At 43.0% G+C, this 25,637-nt stretch overlaps 4 protein-coding genes across 7 annotated transcripts in view; 3 read left to right on the forward strand and 1 right to left on the reverse strand.

The window, feature by feature from the left end:
- Window positions 1-197: 197 nt before the first annotated feature.
- On the forward strand, window positions 198-13,548 carry epn3a (epsin 3a). 4 transcript variants are annotated; one of them, XM_084371385.1, is made up of 11 exons: window positions 198-474; window positions 3,954-4,684; window positions 7,582-7,700; window positions 8,325-8,402; window positions 8,820-8,909; window positions 10,009-10,092; window positions 10,269-10,395; window positions 10,519-10,683; window positions 11,162-11,245; window positions 11,337-11,573; window positions 11,863-13,548. In XM_084371385.1, the coding sequence occupies exons 2-11, from the start codon at window positions 4,093-4,095 to the stop codon at window positions 12,150-12,152; spliced, it is 1,866 nt and encodes a 621-aa protein (XP_084227511.1). In that variant the 5' UTR covers window positions 198-474; window positions 3,954-4,092; the 3' UTR covers window positions 12,153-13,548. The 4 variants fall into 4 exon arrangements, with proteins under 4 accessions (XP_084227511.1, XP_084227513.1, XP_084227512.1 ...); XM_084371387.1 differs by having other exon boundaries at window positions 10,522-10,683; XM_084371386.1 differs by having other exon boundaries at window positions 3,957-4,684.
- A 392-nt stretch (window positions 13,549-13,940) lies between these two features.
- On the reverse strand, window positions 13,941-15,846 carry arl16 (ADP-ribosylation factor-like 16). Its single transcript, XM_084371389.1, has 5 exons — window positions 15,707-15,846; window positions 14,797-14,850; window positions 14,580-14,699; window positions 14,365-14,480; window positions 13,941-14,243 (listed from the first exon to the last, which is right to left on the reverse strand). Exons 1-5 carry the CDS (start codon window positions 15,830-15,832, stop codon window positions 14,078-14,080), a joined length of 582 nt encoding a protein of 193 aa, XP_084227515.1. The 5' UTR covers window positions 15,833-15,846; the 3' UTR covers window positions 13,941-14,077.
- Window positions 15,847-16,025: 179 nt separating this feature from the next.
- On the forward strand, window positions 16,026-18,335 carry fn3krp (fructosamine 3 kinase related protein). Its single transcript, XM_084370595.1, has 6 exons — window positions 16,026-16,280; window positions 16,490-16,641; window positions 16,757-16,848; window positions 16,947-17,029; window positions 17,148-17,270; window positions 17,363-18,335. Exons 1-6 carry the CDS (start codon window positions 16,140-16,142, stop codon window positions 17,699-17,701), a joined length of 930 nt encoding a protein of 309 aa, XP_084226721.1. The 5' UTR covers window positions 16,026-16,139; the 3' UTR covers window positions 17,702-18,335.
- A 736-nt stretch (window positions 18,336-19,071) lies between these two features.
- tbcd (tubulin folding cofactor D) overlaps window positions 19,072-25,637 on the forward strand; it is a 28,527-nt gene continuing 21,961 nt past the window's right edge. The window contains exons 1-10 of the mRNA XM_084370376.1: window positions 19,072-19,559; window positions 19,663-19,713; window positions 19,791-19,888; window positions 20,087-20,188; window positions 20,284-20,430; window positions 21,280-21,335; window positions 23,025-23,157; window positions 23,953-23,998; window positions 24,414-24,546; window positions 25,441-25,583. Of these exons, the coding sequence (XP_084226502.1) occupies window positions 19,376-19,559; window positions 19,663-19,713; window positions 19,791-19,888; window positions 20,087-20,188; window positions 20,284-20,430; window positions 21,280-21,335; window positions 23,025-23,157; window positions 23,953-23,998; window positions 24,414-24,546; window positions 25,441-25,583 (1,093 nt within the window). The 5' untranslated portion in view covers window positions 19,072-19,375. The remainder of the gene's footprint in view (window positions 19,560-19,662; window positions 19,714-19,790; window positions 19,889-20,086; window positions 20,189-20,283; window positions 20,431-21,279; window positions 21,336-23,024; window positions 23,158-23,952; window positions 23,999-24,413; window positions 24,547-25,440; window positions 25,584-25,637) is intronic.

The raw sequence follows: 25,637 nt of genomic DNA on the forward strand, positions 1-25,637 counted from the left end.
TTTATACCTGTACAAGTATAATGTGATGGTTCAGTCTCACCTGCTTCACAGCTGCTCTCCAGCAGCAGCAGCAGCAGTTAAAGGGTTAATAAAGTCTGACTCTGCATGCACCGAGCAGCCCTCCCTCCCTCTCCATCCATTTTTACTGTGTGTGAGTGTGAGTGTGTGTGTGTGTGAGTGTGTGTGTGAGTCTTTTTAGGGGGGCCTGTGCCATCTGCAAGCCCAGAGGATTTGTGATCTGCACACACACCAGTAAAGTTTCATAACCGATCCCAGCGCTGCGCTTTCAGTTTGGGACTCGCTGTGCGCGCACACGGCTCCGCGCTGGATGCTTCCTGCCGAGCTTCAAACATCTTTTTCCGGACTCTTTTTCTCTCGGAGAGCCGTGCGGGATATGTCGAGAGGCGGAGGCGTTTCTTCCTCCACCCGAAGCCTCCCGGAGTTGGGACCCCGCTGACGCGCTATGACATGACGGTAAGAGAGGGGAGGCGGACGCGGCGGATCGTTTCGGGATCCAGCGTTTTGGAGCTTTAATCTGTCGAGGTTTTCCAACTTTTTCCTGGTTAAAGTCGAGGAAACATAGCTGAGTCACGGTCTCTCACTTCACCTCCCCGACCGTCCCGTTTGACGCAACGTGTATGGTAATGGCCCCTGCTCGTCCTGCGCCGGGACGAAACAAAAAAAGGGCCAGTTAAGTTGGAAGTGGGACGTTGTTTCATCCAGCTGTTGTGTGTTTCTCCACACATCTGTGAGGGCATAATAAAAACACACCTGGGAAATCAGTGTGTAGCCTTCATTAGGCCTGATCTGGGAGCAGCTTAGACTTTGCTTCCTACATAGATAAGAGGAGGGAGGACACTTTACACCAGATAATCAGATGAATTGAGGAAATATGAGTGAATGAAAAGGACTTCGGCTCAACATGTCAAGGTCATGAGTTTTATTCAAGCTGTGTGAGAAATCTGACAGAAAGTGTGTGTGTGTGTGTGTGTGTGTCATGGTGCTGCTGCCTCCCCACACTCAGTCTGACTGTGAGACTGATTTGTTTCTCACAATATCAATTAATTTTCTTTATGAGTGTGAGTGCAGCAGTAATGGAGTAATTGGATTATAACTATATGATCTGTAATCTGTCATTGAAAACCATCTCCACTACTTTTCCTCCACAGGAGGAGCAGGAAGGAACAGGTTTTATGGGAATGAATGTTGTGGTCACCTGACCCACAAACATTTTGTCTCTTACCACCACTTAACAATCTATTTACAGCACAGGAAGCTTCTCATATATGACATTATGACATCGCAGGCCAAGTTAGTGGCGTCACCTTTTATTCATAGTGTGAGATGGTCAGATTTGGGAGCCCCCCTATAATTACTTTATTAGTAGGTGTATATTTTAGTTAATCCAGTTATGGTAAGTCTTTTAAGAAAAGTATAGCTAACGTTGTGTATATTTAAAAAGAAATGAATCTATAAACATTCAAATCAAGTTCTAGACCGGATATTATTATAGGTTTTTGTATTTTAATGTTTAATATGTATGTGAACCAGTACATTTAACATTGCTTAAAGTAGGCAGCGCTCTCCTCTTCTGTCCGGGCCCCCTAGTGGTGATAATTCCCCCGAGGCAAGAGCCGAGAATGTCAGCGCCCGGTGTTGCAAAAAAAAACATTGACGATAACCGTGATATTTAAAAATGAAACACTGATATTGTGATAATAATACAAGTTAACTTGCCAATTTGTAATTGAGTTTCTATGGTTTGTCCAAGAATATCATTAAAAATAATATTTTTTTGTCGAGTCTCATTCCCAGGTTGTCTAGTACTGGAGAGCTGGGTTGGTACGGTGGCCCTTAGGGTCAAAACACAACAACTTTTCAGATAAAACACAATATTTCATGAGGGGAAAGAGTAGGCCACCGTAGTCCACCAACCCAAGACATTGGTAAAGCTAACAATAAGCGAACTTTAAACTCTGCTCGTTCTCATTATAAAAGATCTCAGTGTTGCGACAGTAACTAACGATCTGTGTCTCAAACTATGTGTTGCTGGGTCCTTGAATTAGGGGGAACTGGGCCTGGAAAGGTCTTGAAGCTGATGTTTAAGAAGGTGTGGGAACCCAGGTTTAAACTAAAATGTTCCTGTCAAAAAACTGAAATATTAAACAAATCGCAATGTGAATTTTTCATCAATTATGAAGCTGTAGACATACCAACCCTTTGAAAGCTCTCATCTCAAGCCTCTTTTTTAATATTTTGGATTTGCTTACTCGTGACAGCACTTGACTCTTGATCGTTCGTGCTTATGCATCTCAGTTCTTAGTTAAATAGGTAACAGGCAGACTGTAAAGTTATCACTGAGTCACTGCTCTGACAGTGAGGACACACAGACTAACGTTCAGGACAAAGTGATAGCCTAGATACTGTACGATGAAACTGTCTTGAATATTAAAAGTGAAATGTAACAGCAAGCTATTAGTGATTCAGCTGGACTGCGGTGTGTGTGTGTCGGTGCCGGAGTTTGGCTGTTTTGTGGGTCTTCGAATGCTTTGAAGGCCCGCTGCTGCTGCGGTGATGTAATCAGGTCAGAAAAACAGGAGAGGTGGAGCCCCTCCCTGCTGTCTGATAACTCCGCGAGGTAAAACACAGATTGTACTGCCTGGGTCTGGAGGTTACATTTGCTATTAAATTATTAATACCAAACTGAATTTAGGAAGTATAGTTATAAAGCTGCTCATTGTTTACTTAAGAAGGATCTCTTCAAGTTGTCTCAGGGAAAACTGAGCCCAGGTGTTGTGTTTCACATCACGATGCGGGGCATCGAGAGGTGCCGAGTTGTTGCTTGTTTCATCCGAACACAATTCACCAAGGAAAAATGTGGGAGCTGCAGTGGTGGAAGAAGTAGGCCCTGCATCCTGTAATCACTGATGGATTAATAAAAGTAAAAGTGGGGCTTGTTCCTTACTTTATATTCTGCAGGGTAGCCTGTGAGTTTATTCCAAAACTGAAATGTCACAAGTTTTAAGTCTTGAAATAAACGTAGTGGAATAAAAAGAACAATATCCCTTTACAACCCTATTGCAAGTATAAATGTTGGGAATGTACTGTGTGTTTCTGCAAACCACAGCAAGTCCATGTTAAAGTTTTTTTGAGGCTCAATTTTCATTTTTTTGTTTTGACAACACTGTGCTTATTGTCTGGTTAGGTTGAGGCAAAAGAACCACTTGGTAAGAGTTAAGAAAAGATCATGTCTCATCGAAAATATCCAGTTTGGTGCCTAAAAAATGGCTGGAAAATGTCCCGGTGTCTTGTCAGAAATATCTGGTTTCATCACCACAAACATGGCTGGAAATGTCACGACGTCTTGTTACCAAAAAAGGCAGTTTTGTTGGTGGAAATGTGGTTGGAAATGTCCCGACATCTTGTCAAAAATATCCAGTTTTGTTGCCACAAACATGGCTAAAAATGTCATGACGTCTTGTTAAATACACACAGTTTTGTTGGCAGAAATACGGCTGGAAATGTCCTGACGTCTTCGAGAACTATGCAGACGAATCACACTTACAAATGTGGAAACGCAGTCTCAAACAGTGGTCACCGGCTTGGCAGTGTCAACCTCCTGACACGAAAGTCGGCTCATATACACGTGATGTAACGTGGATTGTACAAATGTCGATGTGGTATGTATCCGTGGTTTCCAGAAACGTGTTGCCAACATCTTATGCTGACGACTGGGTTAACCTCTTAATGGTGGTAGAGTAGAAGCAGAAAGCTGCAGAAGTCCTCAATGTCTTCAAAACTACTCAAGGACAGAGCTTGAGTTAATGCATTTGATGCTGTTAGTATTGAATTATCGTGGGAAAAGTTCTCTTCATTAATATTTAACGTAAGAATTGATAAAAATGAACTCTAAATGATCTTTCTTTCCATCTAATTTGTGCTTTCCTTCCCAGCAGGAACAAACTTCTGGACGTCACTGAAGTTGCCAGCTGAACTGACCTCTAACCATCCACCTTGCCTGAGGCGACGCAGTGGGCTGGCCTGCTGTTAGACTTTAGCCTTTTGCGCCACCTGTGAAACACAACTGCCATCATGCAGACGTCATCGCTCCGCCGGCAGATGAAAAACATGGTCAACAACTACACGGAGGCCGAGATCAAGGTCCGAGAGGCCACCTCCAACGACCCCTGGGGTCCTCCCAGCTCGCTCATGTCAGAAATCGCAGACCTGACCTTCAACGTAGTGGCCTTCACCGAGGTCATGGGGATGATCTGGAAGCGGCTCAACGACCACGGTAAAAACTGGCGACATGTTTATAAAGCTCTGACCCTGATGGACTACCTGATCAAAACGGGCTCTGAGCGCGTGGCCCAGGAGTGCCGGGAGAACATTTACAGCGTCCAGACACTGAGAGACTTCCAATACATAGACCGAGACGGGCGCGACCAGGGCGTGAACGTCCGGGAGAAGGCCAAGCACCTGGTGGCTCTGCTGAGGGATGAGGAGAAGCTGAAGAAGGAGAGGAGCCAGGCTCTGAAGACCAAGACGCGCATGGCGGGGGTCACCAGCGGCTTAGGCTCTGGATCCATGCCTCCTCCATACCCGGGTCGTCGCAGCAGCCAGCCCAGCCGAGGCAACGTAGATGAGTACGGTGTCTGCAGAGGCTCACCCTCTTCCCATTTCTGTGAGTAGCACGTTCCTCAGAGTACACAACGTAATTAAATACATTAACTCAAGAACTACTTTTTTACTTGACACTTCCACTCTACTGCATTTTGGAGACAAATATTTTAGTTTTTGACCGATACATTTATGTGACGAGTGCGGTGCATCAGTACTTTCCAGACAGTTTCAGCAGGCGAATCTCTTAATTTTGTTTACCTCTCCGTCCCCATGAGAACGGGTCATGTGTCTAAATTGCATCAAATTCAACACTGCACTTCCTCTGGTCCTCAGCAACAAACCTGCCAAGTGTGAAGTAGATCAGATAAACAGTTCTGCAGATATGCGAGCCGCAGACAGACAGACAGACATTCTTGCTTTATAGTTAGATTGATAAATTCAATTTCATCTGCAATTGGATAAAAAAAAACATTGATTGTATTTGTGACTTTCACTTTTACCAGAGTGATATCTCAACATGATAATCTCTAAGTATGACTTCTGGGTACTTTTTACAACAATGCTCACCTGAATGACACCTGAATATTTTACTTGCCATGTGACATGTCATCTGTCAGGAATGTACACCTGACAGGTCACGAGGTCACTTTTTGTCATGAGTTCAATTGAGATGTGATCTTTAAGTAACAGAATAACCACATTCCTTAACTTGTCAGTTTATCCATCAACCTCAGATTTTCCATTTGATGACAGAAAAGAGAAAAAGAGGCTTTCCGTTAAATGTCTCTACACTCTGCTCAAGATTTCAAGACATCAGTCACTTCTTATCTGTGATTTATCATTGAAGCTGAAGCTATTTTAACACCAAAAGCACATTTCCAACATTTAAAAACCCTTGTAAGAATCAATAAATCGCTCGGGCCTTTTTGGTCCTCTGCTGTTTCAGTAGAAAGTGTTTCAGTTTTGCTCTCCGCTGACGGTCGGACATCTGCATTCCTTTCATTCTGCTGTTGACAGTCACGTCAGCTAAACTGGATTTACAAAAGAGAGGAGGCCCTGTTTGCGCTTGTCTCAATCTAACGTGAAACCACAGCTGGTTGCCATGTTTACTTGTGGTGGTACGATGTGTTACGCTCCCGCAGAGATGTTGGTTTGGTGGCCAGATGATATAATACCCCAGTGATCCCTCTGTGAGTGTGGAGGGGTTAGGAACTGTGATGTCAGCTCAAAGCATCAAGTAGATGTATGTGGTGCAACTACAGCTGCTGTGTACCATATACTTTGGTATTTATGTGGTCCGTGTGGTGTTTATTTAAAGGTATTAGTCAGTAGCAGCGCTGTGGCTTCTTCAAGGCTCCAGCCACTCTGCTATACTTTGATGTCTGAGGTCTGTTTATCATGGCGTTAACAGAGACAAGCCCTCAGGTGGTATCTGACTGTTTTACTACCACTCTGTCCACAAAAGGCCGTTTTTCTCCAATAAATTTTCCACTTGATTCTCTTCCCTTGCATACTTCTCTGGGCCGGAGCGTGTGCCAGTGGAAACGTGGCAGAAAGAGATGCTACAGTGGGAGCATGGTTTGTAATACGCAGGCAAGAGATATACATCCGATAACACCGCAGATTATTAAAGTTTAAAGCTGCAGCCCGAGGCGCTGATGCTGGATAACAATTTCACACTCTGAATATCAGCAAGTAATTAAAATCACTTGGTGGTTATGGAGAAAACCCTAGATGACAAAAGAAGTGTGCTGCAGCTTTAAAATACTTGAAATATGTGGTTAACTGCAGTAAATGCATTTGTTTTTGCAACACTGCACAACAGCAGACTGTCTCCGTCTGCCCAGGGTGGTTTTTAAAGTCCCCCTCCAGTCAAAAATGTGTTTTGTCTTTGTTCCTACAAAGCAGAGTCCAACACAAGTTTGGAAGACAAGTCCCAGTCCAATATTCAACTTACACAAGTATGATGTGGACACTTGATGCCTAACCCCAACCCTAACCCTCCATACAGCTTGTCTGTCTTTTGAAAACCCCTGAGATCCCAAATTGATTTGAAAAGACGTTATTTAACCGACTTTTTAAGCAGAAGACGCCTTACTGTGGCTGTTCAGTTAAAGCGATAGCGCACATCCTATCTGAAGTTGGTCCTGAGCTTGACTGTGTGTCAAGAGTTTAATAATAATAATCTAAATAAATCACTTAGGATGGAGCCATACGATTGTTTTCGTTTGTTTATTTGGTTGTTTTATTTCCGTTTATATCATCCATTGGCATAGATTGGCAAGATAATTTAACAAAATCAGACCAAAGAGTGTTTTACATTCTTCCAACATGTCTGGAGGAGATCTTGGTGGTCTCTCTGAGATTTCAGGACACCGGCACATGGTTGGTGTGTTTTGGAGAAGGCGTGGGTGGGGGTCAGGAGGTTGGCAGCAGCTAATTGCCGGCAAACATTCCAGCTCAGGCGGGGCATATTGAGAGGCAGCACAGTGGAAATGATCGGTTTCTGAGACCTGACATCGCCAACGTGTGGCCTGCTGCCCTCTTTTAGCCCCGTGACCGACAGCCTGGCACCCAGACTGGTAGACCGCCAGCTCCCTCCCATCCCCATCCCCCTCCCTCAAACCTGGACCTGAGTCCTGGAACCCACCCAGACGATTCGGGGTAATAAGGTGGGCCCCTCTCCAGCCCGTCCATTCCTCTACCCCTCCACCACCCTAACTCTCCACACAGGCGCACCATTGTTCTCACTGCAGGCAGAATTAGGCAGACCGTGGCAAGCGATGCCAGCAAAGGCCCGAAACAACGGGCCATGGAAAAAAATTTACATGCACAAACAGTGCCAGCTTGTTTCTGACCTTAAATATCAGTGTTTCTTTCTTTGTTTTCCATCTTATTCCCATCTGTTAATGGTTCTGTTTTAACACCCAATCCCCCTTTCTTCTTCCTTCCCTGTAGCCTCCTCTTCCTCTCCTCGAGTCGCTCCAGACCTGGAGCAAGCTCGGCCCACAACCAGTGGAGAAGAGGAGCTGCAGCTGCAGCTGGCCTTGGCTATGAGCCGAGAGGAAAGTGAAAAGGTACGTCTCATTGAGATAACACACACACACACACATGCACACACTGAGCACACACAAGCCTCTCATCTTACAGCACATACTCCTGACAGAAAGAGGCTTCTTAGCGGCGCTGCTGCTGACATGTTATGTTTGTAACGCTGTCGTAAAACATTTAACGGCTCCCACACACTGGATGGTGGTGAAGCACTCCCACTGTCCGTCTCTACTGGGCCACCATTTCCCAGAACCTTTAGCTGAAAGCGATAGCATCAACTCTGTCTGTGATGTGGTCAGTAATGGCACTTTGACCAATCAGTGTCAACGAGGAGCTTTCTCACTGACGAGCGAGTGAAAGAGTGAGAAGCCAGACAGGATGTGCACATTGATCCGCTCCTGAGCATCGCACAGCCCGCCCCCAGTCTCCATGGCAAGGGCAGCTGTTGCCCTCTGTGACTCCTGTCAGCTACTGTGGGAATATATTAATGCACAGCAGTTCCACTTGTGTAATGAAACCCATCAGCTGTGATGTTAATGATCAACCTGAGATCCAAATATTAGATGTCCTCTCTCCTAAATCATCTTAAATCGTTATATTTCACAAATCAAGCGTGCTTTTACCTCCTAATCCTTCCTGCTTGACCCTAGCCACCTCCTACAGTGGACATTGATGAACAGACCCAGCTCCAGATCGCTATGACTCTCAGCAAGGAGGAGGCCATGAAGGTACAAGTATGCTGGGACCAGGGATGAGCCTTCCTTTGCATTCCTTCGCCCTATAACACCTCTCTTCACTGAAACCAACCTCACGGCTCAGTCTGGAAACAGCTGCATGCACTGTACTACTCACTCTCCTCACCCCTGAACGGCAAAAGGACATGCAACTTTCTCCAGTGACTAATCCAACGAGGCTTCATCCTTCTGTTCCACTAACAACCAGATCTCTCCTCTTAGTCCTGCAGAATGAGATGTCACACTCGGACCTCTTCTGGTGTTGTGTCAGGGAAGAGTGTGACCCCTTCACTCTGCCTGGGGGAACCTGTAGAGTTGCATGCACTGTACTGTGACGATGTCCAAACACTATTTCCACCTCTGTTGACCAAATACTGACCGCATTTTCCTCCCCTGTCAACACCATCACAGCCAGCCCAACCTGCACCTCCTGCAGTGGAATTGGATGAAGAAAGCCAGCTGCAGTTGGCCTTGAGCCTAAGCAAGGAGGAGCACCAACAGGTAGGCACATTTTGTAACTTTTGCTCTGCGTTATTATTGATCCCGCTGCTTTCCTTGCAAGATCGGCCCTACTCCACCTCTGATGCCTTTTTGGTTGCATTATCTACGCTCGAATCAAACTGTTCACTCATCATGTCTGTTTTTGTTGCCGTTCTGAAATGGCGGCTTAAGAGTTGTTGTTTCCCTGGTAAACACAATGACCTCTATGGCCTCTTGCCTGGTCTGCCGCTGCTCCCCAACCTCCTGAGCCATTCTTCACTCAGTGTCTCTGGGCTAGACAGAGCTGGCAGGCTGGGTGTCTACATGGCTGGCAGCCACTGGTATGCCCTGTGGACACCTGGCCTGTCTGCTCTGCCTAACTAGCCCAGAGACACTGCAGTTGGAACAGCTGAATAGGTTGGTGTGTTTACCTGGGGAACTACAGCATCTCCGTCGCTGGCTGCTTGTTTTCCAAACCAACTGCAAGAAAAAAACAGACACAACCCATTAACACCAGACGGCCATTTAACATGGTATACCCTGTGGACACCTGGACTGTCTGCTCTGCCTAACTAGCCCAGAGACACTACCTGTTTCTTCTTCGTGTGAATTTAAAAAAAGAAAAACAGCTTCTGTGGCATGCCAGCGATCATGTTTCTATCGATCCATTAAGAAATTAACTTCCTTGCATTTAAATACCAAGGCCGTACGCCTGTAATTAACAGACACCAAACAAAACTGTGTGGAAACGAGGCATCATTCCTATCACCTTGTTGCATTATCTCTGGCAACCTTTTTACCCCACCTCTCTCTTCCTGTCTCGCTCTGTCTCTTTGTCTTTTTCTATGTCATGGCACCATTAACACTGTAGCACAATAGAGGTGCTCTGTTAGAGACCGCAGTGATGCTCTGCTCTCTCCTCTCTTTGACCAGAGAATTTTCTGGTTCGTATCCATTGCTCAGATCTATGTTGGCCTAGGAAAGAAAAAAAAAACACAAGCAGGCTTTTGTGCTTGTGTGCGGTCGCTGAGTCATAAATATTGAATGATGTGACAATATGTGAAATTTGCCGGAAGCTGTCATGCCCAAAAGGCGTCCATGTGTCTGTATCCGTTAACAGGAGCAGCTCAGCCGCCAAGGAGACGAGTCGATGCTCCAGAAAGCTCTGGAGGAGAGCAAACGTGAGATGGAGACTAAAGGCGGGGTATGAAATATTGGGGTATGGAATATCTCAATGGGGGGGTGATGAAATATAACCGTACATTGTTGTTTACATGCTTTGAGAACATGACTGAACAAAAATCATCCATAAAGCCTTCTGATAATGATGAATGTAGGATTATTGAACTGACACAGATTTTTGCCCGTTTATGTGGTCAGACCGCCTTCATGGACCTGGTAGATGTTTTCGCGGTGCCCTCAGATCAGCCTCCTAGTGACCCCCGATGGAATAATGCCCCACAGGCAGCTGCTCGCCTGGGGGGCACAGACCCCTGGGACTCCCTGGGTGAGCCTTGAGTTAGCTTAGCATGACCAAAGCAGGAGTGTTGTAGAAAATTCCAGTCATAAAAGCATCATGCTGCGATAAACTTACAGCCTCTTTCTCTAAATTAACTCTCTGTTACTAAAGAAGGCAGCACCGCTTCGGGAGCAGATCCTGCCTGGATGGCACCGCCGACTTCGAACAGCCCCCCTCCACCATGGGAGCCCCCATCGGACCCCTGGGATGGTCCACAGAACAACATCTCAAGCCTCAACGCCACAGGCCGAGAATGGGCCTTCCCTGCCAACACAGGTGAGTCTGTGTGCATACATGCACTCGTATAGCTCAGCCGAAGGTAGTTAATTTCTTTGTTCTTTCTTTCTTTCTTTCTTTCTTTCTTTCTTTCACTAACTGGTTGAATAAGCACTTGATTATAGTTTAAAAAAATGTTTTATGTCCTGTCAGACATGTAACTTGATATAAACTTTTAATATCTTTTTTTTTTTGGTAGAATTCAATACCTTAGATAAGGAAATGTACACCGTATGATAGCAGTCATCAATCAAACCATTGTATACCTTGAAAATGATATACCACTGCAACCCTATATGCATGTATATCAAAGTGTTCATAAAGAAGACCATAATTAATTCAAGGCAATTAGTAACGTTGGTGAAATTGAGAATTAAAAAGCATTTGAGTTACAGTGATAGGTCGAGCAGACAGCATGTCCAGGCCCCAAAAACTGTATTAAAATATTAAATTAAATTGTGTTCTGGCGTGTTTACAGCCGCCTCGGGAGTTGATCCGTTCTCAGTCCCATCAGAAAGAACAGCACCCAAGGCACCTTCTCCTCGAGCTGGAAGCCCCTCAGGTAAACAACACATTGTTTTCACTGTCCTCACTGTAGTTCTGTGAGTCCCACACACTTGAAACGTCAGAGTTTGCTGTTTTCCCACTGTTAGATGGGGATCTGTTTGACGAGGCCATGGATGGAGGTCAGGTGAATTTAAATGGGCGAGCGGAGGGCAGCCCTGAGATGTTTGACCTGTCACGTCTCGGAGAAAGCCTGGCTGCCCCCAGCCCCCGTAAATGCAGGACACCTGAGACCTTCCTGGACCCCACAGCGGCTTCGCTGGTAAACCTGGACACCCTGATCCCAGTGAATCCTCAAGCCAAGACCACCAACCCCTTTCTATCAGGTATTAACTGTATTTTATGGCTCTTCATGCAACAACCTTTTTCCTTTTACATGGAAAGACCAGGAAAATGTTAAATGACTGTACAGCAGTATACTTATGGCACTGCAGCCCGTTTTGCTGGTCAGCCAGCCTTTAAATCTCTGTTTTGGCATTCTTGAAAGCACCAGTGGGGACTAAATGTTCACAGTTATTGATATATTAGCTGCCTATTAATTTATTAGGTGCTCAGCTCTGTTTTAAATATCCCGCTATAGCAAGCCTAATTGTTTTTCTGTGTCTTTCTGTTCAGTCCTGAGTGCTCCTTCAGCCACCAATCCATTCCAAACCGAGACGCCCAAACTAACTCTGAACCAACTAGGCGCCACCTCTTCGGCCTCCCACGCCACGTCTCTTCCATACAGTGCCTCCTTGCCCCTGCCTATGAGCCACCAGCCTGCCAGCCTCCCTTCATCGCTCACTCACCCCACCCAGCCCGGGCTGGACCTGCCAGGGAACCTCCCCGAGCCCTTGTTGCCCTTCTCTTCTGTCAGCGCTGACGGATCGCAGGCTGCACAGAGCAGTCAGAACCCTTTCTTATGAGGACCAACAGAAACTGGAGAAAATATCTTAGAATAAAGGAGAATGCCTTTAGGTTATGGCTCTTGAAATATAACTCTAACCGCAGACTGGACTGCAGCCCAAAGGACCTGTATGAAACCCTATTCTTAGTTGTTTTTATATTGTGGTATAATACAGTAACCCTTAGATTGATGCAAGCTGGTTCTGCTCTTCACTTCGACTATCTCTCCTGCTCCTCTCGCCACGAAAGCAGTAACACCTTTATATCAGCAACTATTACTGTCATGTTAAACTTCTCCAAGGCCACAGCTTATTGCAACGTGACTTCAGCTCATACAAACGCACACAAAAGCACAGTTTGATAATATTTTTGTCACTTCTTCTCTATAATTACCAGGCAAAACGTATTACAGCTTTTCAAGTAGTCAACAAGTCTCCTGCTCACTCAGCTGTTTTGTCCGATTGGCTCAGTGAGCTCTGCTGCTGTCATAAACTCTGGCTCCAGAAAATATGGATTTCTTATGAGGAGCTGGAGGCCTGTCAAGTTCTGGAAAAAGTTGCTGCATCAACATGGTTGTGGGGTTTCTGTTGGACCGGACCTGATGACCAACATCGCTGTACACATGATTTTACTGTAGTGAAATTAATTCCTGGGGTTAACTGAATGAAATCATAGTTTGGGATGACTGTACAGTAAGTGCTTCTGGATTTACTATAAGCAAAGCAACATTAGAACATGTATGACTCATGAGTTTTATTCATTGCTTGTGAACCACTGACTCTCATCAAATATAAGGGTATAATAATTACAACACTGCTTCATTCTTCACTTGGGTTTGTTCTTCTGTATTTCCTCCTTTCCAAATACATTTAATATGAAATCATCACAACTCAGGCACACACCCAGTTACAGTTACACGGTTTGTTGTGCACTTTATGCCCCCTTCTGGTAATAATTAGTTATTACTATGCAGCATCACTTCTATTAATCACTGTGACAGGCCAATCTCTTCCTACCATGGCTGCAACTAATTAGCAATTAATCTGCAGATTATTTTCTACATTAATCAGTTAATCATTTCAATCTATAAAATGTCAGAAAATAGTGAAAATGTATCTCAAAGTCCAAGGTAATATCTTAAAATGTCTTTTTTGTCATTCTGCAACCCAAAGACATTCAGTTTAATATCATATAAAGCAGGAAACCTCCATATTTAAGTGGCTCTCTTTATCAGCCAGTGTTGTCAAAAATCTCAAAATATTGAACCATATCGATTCTGAATAGTTTAAACGATGTCAATACTCATTTTTTTTCAGTAGCAGCTACGTTTCTTCGCTCTCCTCCGCTGTGGTGCCCACATCGCCCGACCTCTTCCAGAAGAAAATTAACTTATCTTTTAATAAAAATCAAAACTTTTATGCTCTCAGATGTGTCAATTTTTCTCCCTGGTATCGAGAATTGATATTCTTTCAAGGTATTATGTCGAAGTTAGAAATTCCAGCATTATGACAACACTTATCAACTACTACATCTACTTCTTACAGTTAACTGGTTAGTAAAACTGAAGTGCAAGAGCTTATTTTATTTCAGAATAATCCGTCTGAAAGAGTAAAAATGAACAGGATAAAATAATTGTTAACTGCAGGTAATACATATTGTAGTGTTGATTTAACCCTGCCATGATACATATATCTCTTTTCCCAGTCGCCCTTATGAACAGTCACCGTATTTATACGATACCAAAGACACAGCATTGACATTTTTATCTTGGCACGTTTTGCCGTTTTCTCAGCGAGTCCAACAGTAAACACGTCATCAAATCCTCTTTATGTTGTATAAACAGTCTTCACACACGGAGGATACTGACATCTGTTGTCTCAAGGCTTCAAGTCATCATTTGAAGTCCTATGAGAGCAGCAACACTTCATAAAGAAGTATAGATAGTTCACTTGACTGTGATGGACTCCAGCCAGCTCAGCACCTCCTGAAGTCCCTCTCCAGAGTGGGCGCTGAGTTCCAGCGTTGTGATTGGCTGAGTCGCAGATGCAATGATGTCATCCATTCTGAACAGCGACTTTATCTCTATAAGACTCATAGTGCAAGGCATGTCCCTGGAGAAGAGCGACAAGAAAAGCTAAAATTAGAAAATGCACAATGACGTGAATACATTTTGTGTTCAACCTGCTGATACCGACTCATGAAGGGTTTAATATGCACGTTAAAGAGTGTCACCTCTTGTTGAAGAGAATAAGCACGGAGACGCTGTGCAGAGGCTCAGCAGAGAGTACTGACAGCAGCTGGATACAGGAGGAAGACACCTGAGCAATGTTGGCTGAGTCCACCATAAACTGTGAAACAACACAGAAAGAAACATTCAGTCAAATAATTCCAATTTATTTATCTCAGTCAAATGTTAAATACGTGCTGTATGCACACAAAGAACATACAATGACAGAAGAGCAGTCTTTGAAGTATTTCGGCCATATAGGGCCCATGCAGCCTCCCAGCTCTCTTAATGTCAACTTCTTCCTCCTCTTCAACGTCAGGTCTGTCAGGTTGGTTCCTACCTGTGGAGGTTTAAAGAGATCGGAGGCGTTACATAGATTACACTTCTGTCTCAACGGAAATGAGTCTGCAAACTTATCACCTTTCAAGATTACTCACTGTAGGAAGAGTAGAAGGAGGTGGCCCCAGTTCACCTGACCCATGCAAATTGAGCTGTAAATGAAATCTATTAGGGAAAATATCCACATGAACCAGTGCTGAAGCATTTATCCGTTTCAAAGGCTAAATGTGAGTTTCAAGACACACATTTGATAAGATTTTGCCCCAGGAATCCCCATCTGGTAATTTAGATGTTTCATTACAGAAAGTGTATGCAACCCATGAACAAAATACTCACACAGTCTGTTATTGAATGGAATTATTGTAAAGTTAACTAGTCCCCATTTTGTTGGGGACCCCACTGGAGCCCTCTCTGGGACCCCTGAGGGTCCCCACTATGGTAACCACTGATTAAACTGTTGATACAGTGCCTGAAAAAAGTACGTCATTTAAAATTAATTTAAAACATAATGTGAAATAGCATTTAAGTTTCTTTTACTTGACTTATTTTAGTATGTCAATTAGCTACCTCACACGTCAACAAATATTGTTTTGCAATTGCATTTGTACTCAAACTGCTGCAAAATTACGTGAACATATCGACCAATATCGGTTGTGAAAGGCCATATGTAACACTAACTAAGCTAGGCAATATATATATATATCAGAGGTGTACCTTACTCAGGTGGAAGTAACTTTAACGTTACTGTTACTGCATTGTACTCAAATACTTGAGTAAAAATGACAGTACAGAGTAACTTACTCTGAATAAAAGTTACTTTTCGTCCCGTTCATTTTGATAATCAATACATTTTGCCAAGGCTACATATGTATTACCTAAACTAACGGTTACCACCAGCTTAGTACACGTTATTGGGCTAAATTAGCCAGCTAGCTGTCAGTTTACAGCAGTGTAACGTTACTTTTTTCAAGTTCTAGTTTAAATTATCCCGCTGTGCATGAAAAGGATATTTTGTAGACGTTTCAGCAGCAACGTTTTTCCGACGCCGGTCGCTCCAAGAAGCAAACAAACGTCATTGCTGCTCATTTCGGGTTTGCAGCAGCAGCAGCAGCATTGCGAAGCCAGTCGTAGCATGTAAGCTAGCTAAAGTGGAGTCACTTGGCACCATGGTGACGCTCACGTGACTGCGTTCCATCGCTGTGATAGGACGAAGTAGACATCAATCATTTGAGTCTTGATTCTGATTGGTTGCCACTCCACTCGGATGCATATACCGGAAGAAAACAAGCTCGCCATCCCCCGAGCGAGAGTCCTCATTGGTTCAGACCACGGAAACGGTCAGAAACGCCCCCCTGTACTCCTGACACTGCAGTTGCATTGACTGCGTTGTTCTTGTTATCGTCCATGTAACTGTGCCAGAACTAGTTTTTGGGATATAAACATGGAAGCCAAGCTGAAGAAAGAGTTGGGGACAGCGATGCTGAAGCCAACTGGTCACTCGGGAGGTGGATGCATCAGCGAGGGACAAAGTTATGACACTGACAGTGGGAGAGTGTTTGTGAAGATAAACCACAAGAGCGAGGTATTTAATTATCATTATTGTGTATATTATTGTATGCAAATATCTTATATAAGAACACATATTGTTATGACGTGCTAATAGTCAAGTCATTGTACAGGATTTGATCAAGCTGCTGCAGCCAAACAGCCACTGTGAACTTTGTGCATGCAAACTAGTGTGGCTCTGTGCTACTGCAAACTCTAATCCTTTGTTGTGTTGGCTTTATTCAGGCCAAATTGATGTTTGATGGGGAGATGGCCAGCTTGGAAGCCATTTTAAAGACAGAAACTGTGAAAGTCCCCAAACCTGTGAAGGTGATAGAGCTGGACAGAGGAGGATGTGTGTTTGTGATGGAGCATCTGGACATGAGAGGTCTCAGCAAGTAAGAGCTGTCTCGTACAAGTTATCAGCATCAGTACCACTGTATGCAGGTTAGAATAGAAGGCAGCAAAAACATAATTGATTCTTTGTTTTTTAATGATTTTTCTAATGTTTAGGTACTCGAAGCACCTTGGAGAGCAGCTGGCAGATCTGCATCTGCACAACAAGAGACAAATGGAGAAGTTGAATAAAGAGCAGCAGACAGTCGGTAATAACAAAACATCTTCCGATACTACACTGAATAGCAGTTACATCTCAATAATATCTGGTTAGTTGAGATTTACTAACTTATTGGACTGAACGCAGGAAAAGGAGCCGGGCAGTCTGAGGTGCCTGTTGTTGAAAAATTTGGCTTCAGTGTAACTACATGCTGTGGATATCTACCACAGGTAAAAAGAAAAAAATAATCCATAAAATGTAGTACATTTGTAGCATGTGTCTTTGCAATGTTATAGTAATCCTGCAAGATATCGCTGTTGTTCTCGTTTTCTTTATTTATCTTCTCAGGACAATCAGTGGCAGGATGACTGGGTGGCATTTTACTCCCAGCAGAGGCTGCAGCACCAGCTCAACATGGTGGAGAAATCTCACGGAGACAGGGAGGCCAGAGAGCTGTGGGCCAAGCTACAGGTGCACCCTCCCTTCGTCCCCATCAGAAACAAAATGTGACACACATCTGTATGATTGTCTGGCTGTGCAACCTTTGTGTCTGTCATTTACAGCTCAAGATCCCTCAGTTTTTCACAGATGTGGAGGTCGTCCCAGCTCTCCTCCACGGAGACTTATGGGGAGGAAACGTAGCAGAGTGTGCAGAAGGCCCAGTCATCTTCGACCCAGCCTCTTTCTTTGGCCATTCAGAGTACGAGCTGGGTATTGCAGGGATGTTCGGTGGCTTCAGCAGCTCTTTTTACTCCTCCTACCATGAAAAGATTCCCAAAGCGCCCGGCTTTGCAAAGAGAAACCAGCTCTACCAACTTTTTCACTATCTGAATCACTGGAACCACTTTGGTGGCAGCTACAGAGGCTCTTCAATAAGGATCATGAAGGACCTGCTGAAATAACTGAAGTCACATACATTCGTAGAAAAGCTCCACAGTCTTAAACTCATGCAAAGTATTATGTATATATTGACTGATGCTAGTTGGACCAAATACAGTTTGGCTAGCTGTTGAAGAGACTAAAATAACGACATAATAAGCTAGTTCTGCCCTGCCTGCTCCACCTAAACCAGTTTGTAGTAACTACATTGTGTGTAGGTTGCCTACAACTAAACATAAACTAGACCAAAATAACTCAGCTCCGCACCTTCTTGGTTTTTATTTAAACATTTCCTGCAATTGGAAGAGGATATTATAAGTATTCTTCACCAGGCACGCTTGACAGTAAGAAGAAGTTTTTAGTTGGTCCAAAACTGAGTTTTTTGCGATGCTGCACACCTGTTTTTAGTTTAAATCTGTTTTCATCGGCCACTTTTGACCGCCAGCTGACTGAATTATATTGCCGTGCTGTGATTTCAGTGAATTCCAGTGATAGCAGAACTGTTTACTTTATCTACATCATAATAGCCGAGCTGTTGATGTGATGTACCTTCTAACACACTAATGCACCTTCAAAAATGTTGTTGCACAGGAATGACTGATTATTGTGGATACTTTCAGTTCACTGCTTAACCAACAATAAAACATCTTGTGGTGATGCAAAGTGTTTGTCCCAACCTGCTGAATTTGTTGTCTGTCTGTCTGGTATGAAAACAGAAGTGAATCAGAATGTAAAACCTCCATCATCATAAAGCACTAATGACCCCTCTTACTGACTGTTTGACAACCTGCCACCAGTTATTAGACTGATGCCATTCAGCACTCTTATGGAACTTAGTAACATAAACATACATATATAAACCTAGTTGTCTTTAATTCATATTTTTTGCTATTATGCTTTATCTTTAAGCTGTAATGATTTCTCTGAAATTTTGTCAGTTTTTATTGTCTGGTCCACAGGGATGGGATGTTTCTAAGTATATTTACATAAGTACTGTACTTAAGTAGAATTTGGAGGTACTAAGACTTACATACATGTATGTTTAATTTACGTTTACTTGTATTTTTGATACTTAAGTACATTTAATATCATTATATTTAAGTCCTGTTGATGTGAGTGACTTTCACTTAGTTTCACCAAAGTAATATTTTAACACTTTAATCAAGTGTGACTTCTGGGTACTTTTTACAAACTGCTTTATTTTCATCTGTTTATTTTCATACCTAAAATAAAATCTTATATGAGCTTATATTATTAAACTATTAGTATTAAACCAGTAATTCACAGCATGAATGCCTTCATTGTTCAAATCAAAGGGAACAGATTAGTAGCTTCGCTTCTTGGGTGACTTGCAATACGCGTGAACCTTCTCGCTCGCCGTAGCAGGGCGGGTCGTTAGCTCAGGAGCTAAACAAACTTGTGCGGGAGCATCACAACAGAGACAGTTAGCCCCGGTTTCGTTTAATTGCAATTAATTTCAGCTCGTGAACTGTCACTGTTTACACTTTCAAGCCTAAATCCGTGTCGTAGCTGTAACTTTAATATACCCTCGAGCTAATTTCCACCCACAGCCGCTCCTTTTTTTCATGGCATAAATGCTAATTTCTAGCTAGCTGAGTTGTCCATAATTTCTATCAACGCACGCTAACGTTAGCGTCCGCAGCAGAGACACTCCTGGTGGGCGAGAGTGTGGAAGAATGGCGCTAATGGAGACGGAGAGTGGGTGCTCCGGGGGTGAGGGAGGAGAGCCGGACGCTGTCGTTAAAGCTTGTGTGTTGGGGGGCTTCAGTGAGGCAGCTGAGACCCGAGCGCTCCTCTCCAGCCTGCCGGAGATCCACGGGGACATGATGGCGAGCGAGTCCACCACAGAGAGGTTCCTGGGTGAGACAGACGTCCACAGAGGACACGAATACTGAAATAAACAGTTTTTAATCAGTGCTTTGGATGGATGGGTGGTTTCAGGTTGTTCCTTTTACTCCCACAGTGATCATGAACAGATATCAAGAGCAGCCTCACCTGCTGGACCCACACTTAGGTACATTATAAATACTCATTTTGTATTATTATTGTGATTAAAACACCCCACTGACCAGTTTTTCAACGTTGTCTTAGAATGGATGTTGAACGTGATACTGGAGTTTGTGAGGAGTGAGAAGTCTCCACCTTCACTGGTTCATTTGAGCTTCAAGTTCCTCTACATCATCTGTAAGGTCAGTCAACAACAGGACTCTGGTTTTATACTGGATGTCTGCAAAAAGTCACTGAAAACCAGCCAGCCAGTGTCATAGCACAGAGTAAAACTTGAGTCATTTTACTGACGCAGCAAAGTTATCCAGCCAATTCACTAATGCGGATTTGTGATGAGTCCACAGTGTGTTAACATTGATTTGATTTTTTTCCCTGCACAGGTCAGAGGTTATAAAATCTTCATGCAGCTTTTCCCCCATGAGGTGGCAGACGTCCAGCCGGTTCTGGACCTGCTGACGAGGCAGGATCCCAAAGACTCGGAGGTGCGACTGGTAGCACTTTCAAGGGGAAAAAAATCATTCTTGTCAGCTTCATCGAACATTTAATAATAGTGTGTTTTCCCATCTCCTCATTTCAGACTTGGGAAACTCGCTACATGCTGTTGTTGTGGCTGTCCATGACCTGCCTCATACCCTTCGACCTTTACCGCCTGGATGGCCATTTGGAGTCGGACAGCGGCCAGGCCAGAGAGCCCATCATGGACCGTATTCTAGCCATTGCAAAGGTAAGTTAAACAGGAACTTTGCCGATTATAAACCCACTTTGTCACTGAAAATAATGAAATAATGGCAGCTTATGCAAATCATTTTGCCTGCATCTACAGACCCCCAGTCTTTGGTTGGCAATAATCCTCCAAATCACATAAAAGCCGTCTTTGGAGTGATTTTAGCGCTCTTGTATCAACTACAGATTGTTCGTTCCTGCATCTTTGTATGTTTTCATCCATGGACACAGAGATTATAGACAAATTAAAATTCACTTAATCCACGGGAGAGACAGAGGGGCGTCTCACTAGTGCTGATAAACTATAAACCAAAATCCTCTTACTTCACTGCCCAAGATGTTTTCAGAAACACATTTTAGCATTCTGTTCAGCTACAGCAGAGAAAGATTGTGATCCTGAATTTGCCGCCACATTGTGTCATGTAGCACCAATTTCAAACATCTTTGTGTCTTTATCCTGCATAGACAGCCCAGTTTTATGCAAGTACCATCTTTCCAGCAGTGAAGTACGTCTTTAAGTTTATGATGTAATCTTGTACATCTACGTCTTGCTCCCCATAAGGGCTCGGCTCGTTTATTAGGATTTGTGGATCTTCAGACAAACTCTAAACAAACTCTCTAAATGTTTGGCAGCCGTGATTCTGTGACAGTTACGACACAGAGTTGCTTAAAATAAAGCACACTCTGCTGTTTTAGAGTCAGTGATAAAACCATTACAAGAAAAAAATCAACCATCAAATCATCAGTATGTCTCCCTATCCAAGCCAAGTGTACATCTGAAATGAATTTATTTAGCAGTCATTTTATACACAGTATGAGTGACATTTTTCCTTTTTTTAAATCTTTCCAGTCTTACCTACTTGTCAGCGATTGTTCCAGGGATGCTGCATCTGTACTCGTATCAAAGTAAGTGTACAAACACCATGCAAGTACTTACATTGTGTTTTAATTCTGTGGTTGTCTCCAAAAATATCACAGTTAGAAACAGTTACTTTTGTTGTTACTTTTGGTGACGTAAATGTCATCAAAACATCAGTGGCAGCTCATTTCTCACATACAATAATTGCGGATATGATGGAACATAACCTGGTTATTAATATCTCTGTATGATTATGATATAAACATAATCCAGGTTACTCATTAGTGCACTAATGTGTTTGACGCCTCCACATTAAACGATCTCTGTTAATTCTGTACTGAAGTGCAGCTATTTTCAGTGTGAGTGTTTCACGACAGTGGATGTCCTGACCATGTTTCATGATCGATTATTTATTTCAGTTCTATTTTTGACATTTTCTATTTTTTCCTTCGTTATACAACCTGCAGCCCACATTTTAGACCTGCAGTAAAATTTGTCAAACAATTTAGTTATGTTTTAGAGTCATAAAATAGATTGCTTCCTACAACATTTTGGATCGTGTCCAGGAAGAAGTCTGTGTTTAAGTGCTGCAGGAAGGTCTGGACGGGATATAGACAGACTCTCTTCAACCTCAGCATGGAAACACAAGTTTCAACCAACAGTAGCACTGGAGAGACGTGGTTCACTTGCAAAAATATGACTGAAATAGGAACAGAACAACCACTCTGCTCACATGGAAGATGCTCGATTTCATATGTAATATCAGTTTATCAGATTACATGCAGCTTCCTCTGGAGCCACAAAAGGCTTATATGACTTTTTTTCACATGTGCAGTAGTATTCCCCAAGACCTGAAGACACACTTTAATGTGTAAATTTGTGGAGTTAAGCTTCTATGCTCCGGGCCTCATTCTAGGCAAGGTCATTAAAGTTATTACTCTCAGGGAGTTGTTGGCATGTCCGAAGTCCATAGGCGTAGTCGGCGTATAGCAACAAAGTGCTCCACGTGCTCAACTGGGTTTGGAGGAACACTCAGTGTTTTGCAAGCAGAGCTACTCGATTATAACATTTCAGAAAGGCTCCTTAAAGACTACGTCACATTTTCTGATCCTGATTTTTTTAAAACTCAGGTCAGTATTTACCCATCAGTATTTATTTTTCTGCACATTGTTGTTGTCAAAATTAGGGATTAAATTAAAAGCTACCAAAAGTAGTTATGTGTGGTTTTGTCTTTTGACAGCTGAAAGGTTTTGGTTCATATAATCGTAACAGTTCATTGCATTAAAGATTTTGACATTGAAAACTGTTCATATTAATATTGTGATTGATTTAAAACATAATCAGACCCGAATCTGGTGTGAAAAGGGTGTTAAATGTTCTTTGTTGAGGTCATTAAAAGGTTTTAAAAAAGCATTAAATCCAAATAAATCAACATTATTCTCTGTGTATTTCAGTTAATAGCAAAGCTTGTTACAAGGCCAAATGTCTACTGTATATCTTTTATGTGAAGCTTGTGTCAATCATGGACTCAAAAATCAAAGACTGAAAGTAATCTACATAAATATGGCAGTTTACTGTAAACACAGAACACGGTCTAGATTAAGTAATTAACTGCAATTAATTTTCCAGCCAACAGAGGGCACCGCTCCTCTTGGATTGCATTACTGGTGTCTGCATTTGTTTATCCTCCCGGCACTTTGTATTACTCACTTGTCTTATTGTACATGTACGTGCAGGTTCATGACGCGCCCCGACGTGAAGCAGAAGCGCCTCGGCGACTTCCTGGACTGGAACCTCACCACCATATCTCAGACCAGTGACCAGTCAATGAGAGACATTATGGTGCTGGACGGTGCTCTGCAGTCTCTGGTAAACAAACACATGCTCCTGATCACGCTCAAGCCTGTGGTGTTGCACGCACGTCTGTGTGCACTGCTGTATTAAAACCAGCAGAGGGGTTGTTTATAAGAGCTGACATGTCTGGTATGTCTCACACAATACCCGATGTGGTTTTGGCAGGTGTGTAACCTGCTGCAGGTGTGCACCTGCTGCATGTTTGGGATCTGCTACGTCAAGTGACTAATGTCAGTTTAATCCACCGCTTTAAGCTAAACGGTTGTTCGGCAAATGAGAACAGCGCTGAGGGTACTTAGTTTCAATAAAATCCTCTTTTTCACCCTGATGCTTCTCACAGTACACCTGTTCTCACTGCAAATCTTTATAAATGAAGGAGGGTATTTTCAAATCGCTTCCTGTCAGCTAAGGTAATGTAATTCAGCCCTCGAGCAAGAACATTACAGTCATATCACTGGCACATAAACTTGCATAACATGTTTAGAAGGCATCCCTTTGTACTTAATATGTGTGTGAAGTGAACGTGGTGCTTAGGGCGTTCAAAACTGGCTCTGTTTGTTCAGTCAACAAGCCTACAGGACCCATACTTGCATGTTTTCTGTGTTTGGATTAAGCGTAACGTGCTGCAAAGACTCAATATTTGACAACTAAAAGAAATAGCCGCTAGTATGAATATGGTTTTTGAGAGTATTGTGTCTTGTTTGTAGTTCGTTAGTGACATTTTTTTATTTGTATATATGTGTGTACCTGCTCTCATGTGTCCTCTTTAGTGTGTCAGACTGATCTAATCATGTTACTTATGTCCCTTAGGCAAAGCTTTTCAAACATGGAAAACGAGATGACCTCCTGCAGTATGGTGGGTTGTATTTGTCTACAGTTAGGCTTTACTCTTTAATCCTTACATGGAGGTCAAATTAAAAATTTCCTGAACAGGAGTTAATGGAGCGTGCGATTGTCACATTCGTAGTCTTTTGCATGTGGCAACTGAATCATTTGTATTAGCAAATTTTTATCTAAATGTCCAGTGCCAGAGGGGAGATATTTGAATCCAGACCTCAGGAGATGTTTCCCTCCCAGTATATACACTATTTAAATAGCTGAGTCTTCAAGGTGTCGACATATTGAGAAACCCAGAGGCATGGAAAAATATTTTTCTTAGCCTCTAGCCTGATACCTCGAAAACTGTGTATCCCTGTATGTGTTCATCAATCTATTCCTTATAACAGTATAACAACAGATAATAATATTAATGTTTCTTATTTGTTCACCAGCTCCTACAATTCTGCAGTGTCTGGAGAAGAAACAATTGTCAGAGAGCAGCCAGGCCATGCTGAGGAAACTCGGTGTCAAACTCATCCAGAGGCTTGGCCTCACCTTCCTGAAGCCACGTTTGGCTGCTTGGAGGTCAGTTTAAAAAAAATCACTGAGTTCAACATTTCTGGTTGACAACATAATTAATTTTTTAATCATATGCAGTGCATATTTTCAAAATGGCTGCCACCAATGTCCACAGTAAACAAATTTGCAGCATGTCTCAGCAATTAATGGGTCAATTTTGATGATTTTGATATCAAACTATACACTTTCTGGGGTCACTGAAGGGGTTAGAGGACATGTTAACATAGACAAGGTTATTTTAAGCCAACATTTAAAAAAAAAAAAATCTATAGGTGTATGGGGGCACTAAGATTAAAGTGACAATGTCAATATCGAAGTCAGTTTAATTTCATTATCCAGCCTCATCTTCTGCTAATGTTGTGAAAACTACGTAGGTCTCCAACCTACAACCTTGATTTCTAAAAAGTTGGGATGCTCGGTAAAACATAAATAAAGCAAAATGTGGTAATCTGCTATTCAATTTTGACATGTACTTGATTGAAAACAGTAAAAGGACAATATATTTAATGTTTAATCTCATCAGCTTCATTGATTTTTGTAAATATATGCTCATTTTGAATTTCAAACAAGTCTGGACAGAAACAAACGACTGTGAACGTTGCGGGATGCTCCAAAAACACCTGTTCAGAAACATTCCCCATGTGAACAGGTTCACTGGTAACAGGTGTTAGTGTCATGAGTGGATATGAAAGAGGCATCTTGAAAGGCTCAGTCGTTCACAAGCAAGGATGGGGCGAGGCAACAAACCCATAACTCATTAAAGCTCCCCGTTCAGATGGGGTCACTTCTCTTTCCAGCATAGTGAGATGTGTCATGTCACGACACATTTTATGTCGTGTGTATGTGCCTGGATCAAACACAGAGCTCGAGTGCCTTTAAGCTTATGTTGATGTTTTTCAGGTATCAGAGAGGCAGCCGCTCCCTGGCAGCGAACCTCTCCATGTCCCAGTCAGCTATAGTCGCTGCCGCTGTGACGCCTGAGGCGGAGACACAAAAACAGGAGGAGGACTATGACATTCCTGAGGAGGTGGAGACTGTTATCGGTCAGTTTACGCCTCAAATCGGTTTAAAAAAGTTTGTTATTGCGATATGTCTGC

The sequence above is a fragment of the Pagrus pagrus genome, assembly GCF_965226575.1.
Source record: "Pagrus pagrus genome assembly, chromosome: 13".
NCBI lineage: Eukaryota > Metazoa > Chordata > Actinopteri > Spariformes > Sparidae > Pagrus > Pagrus pagrus.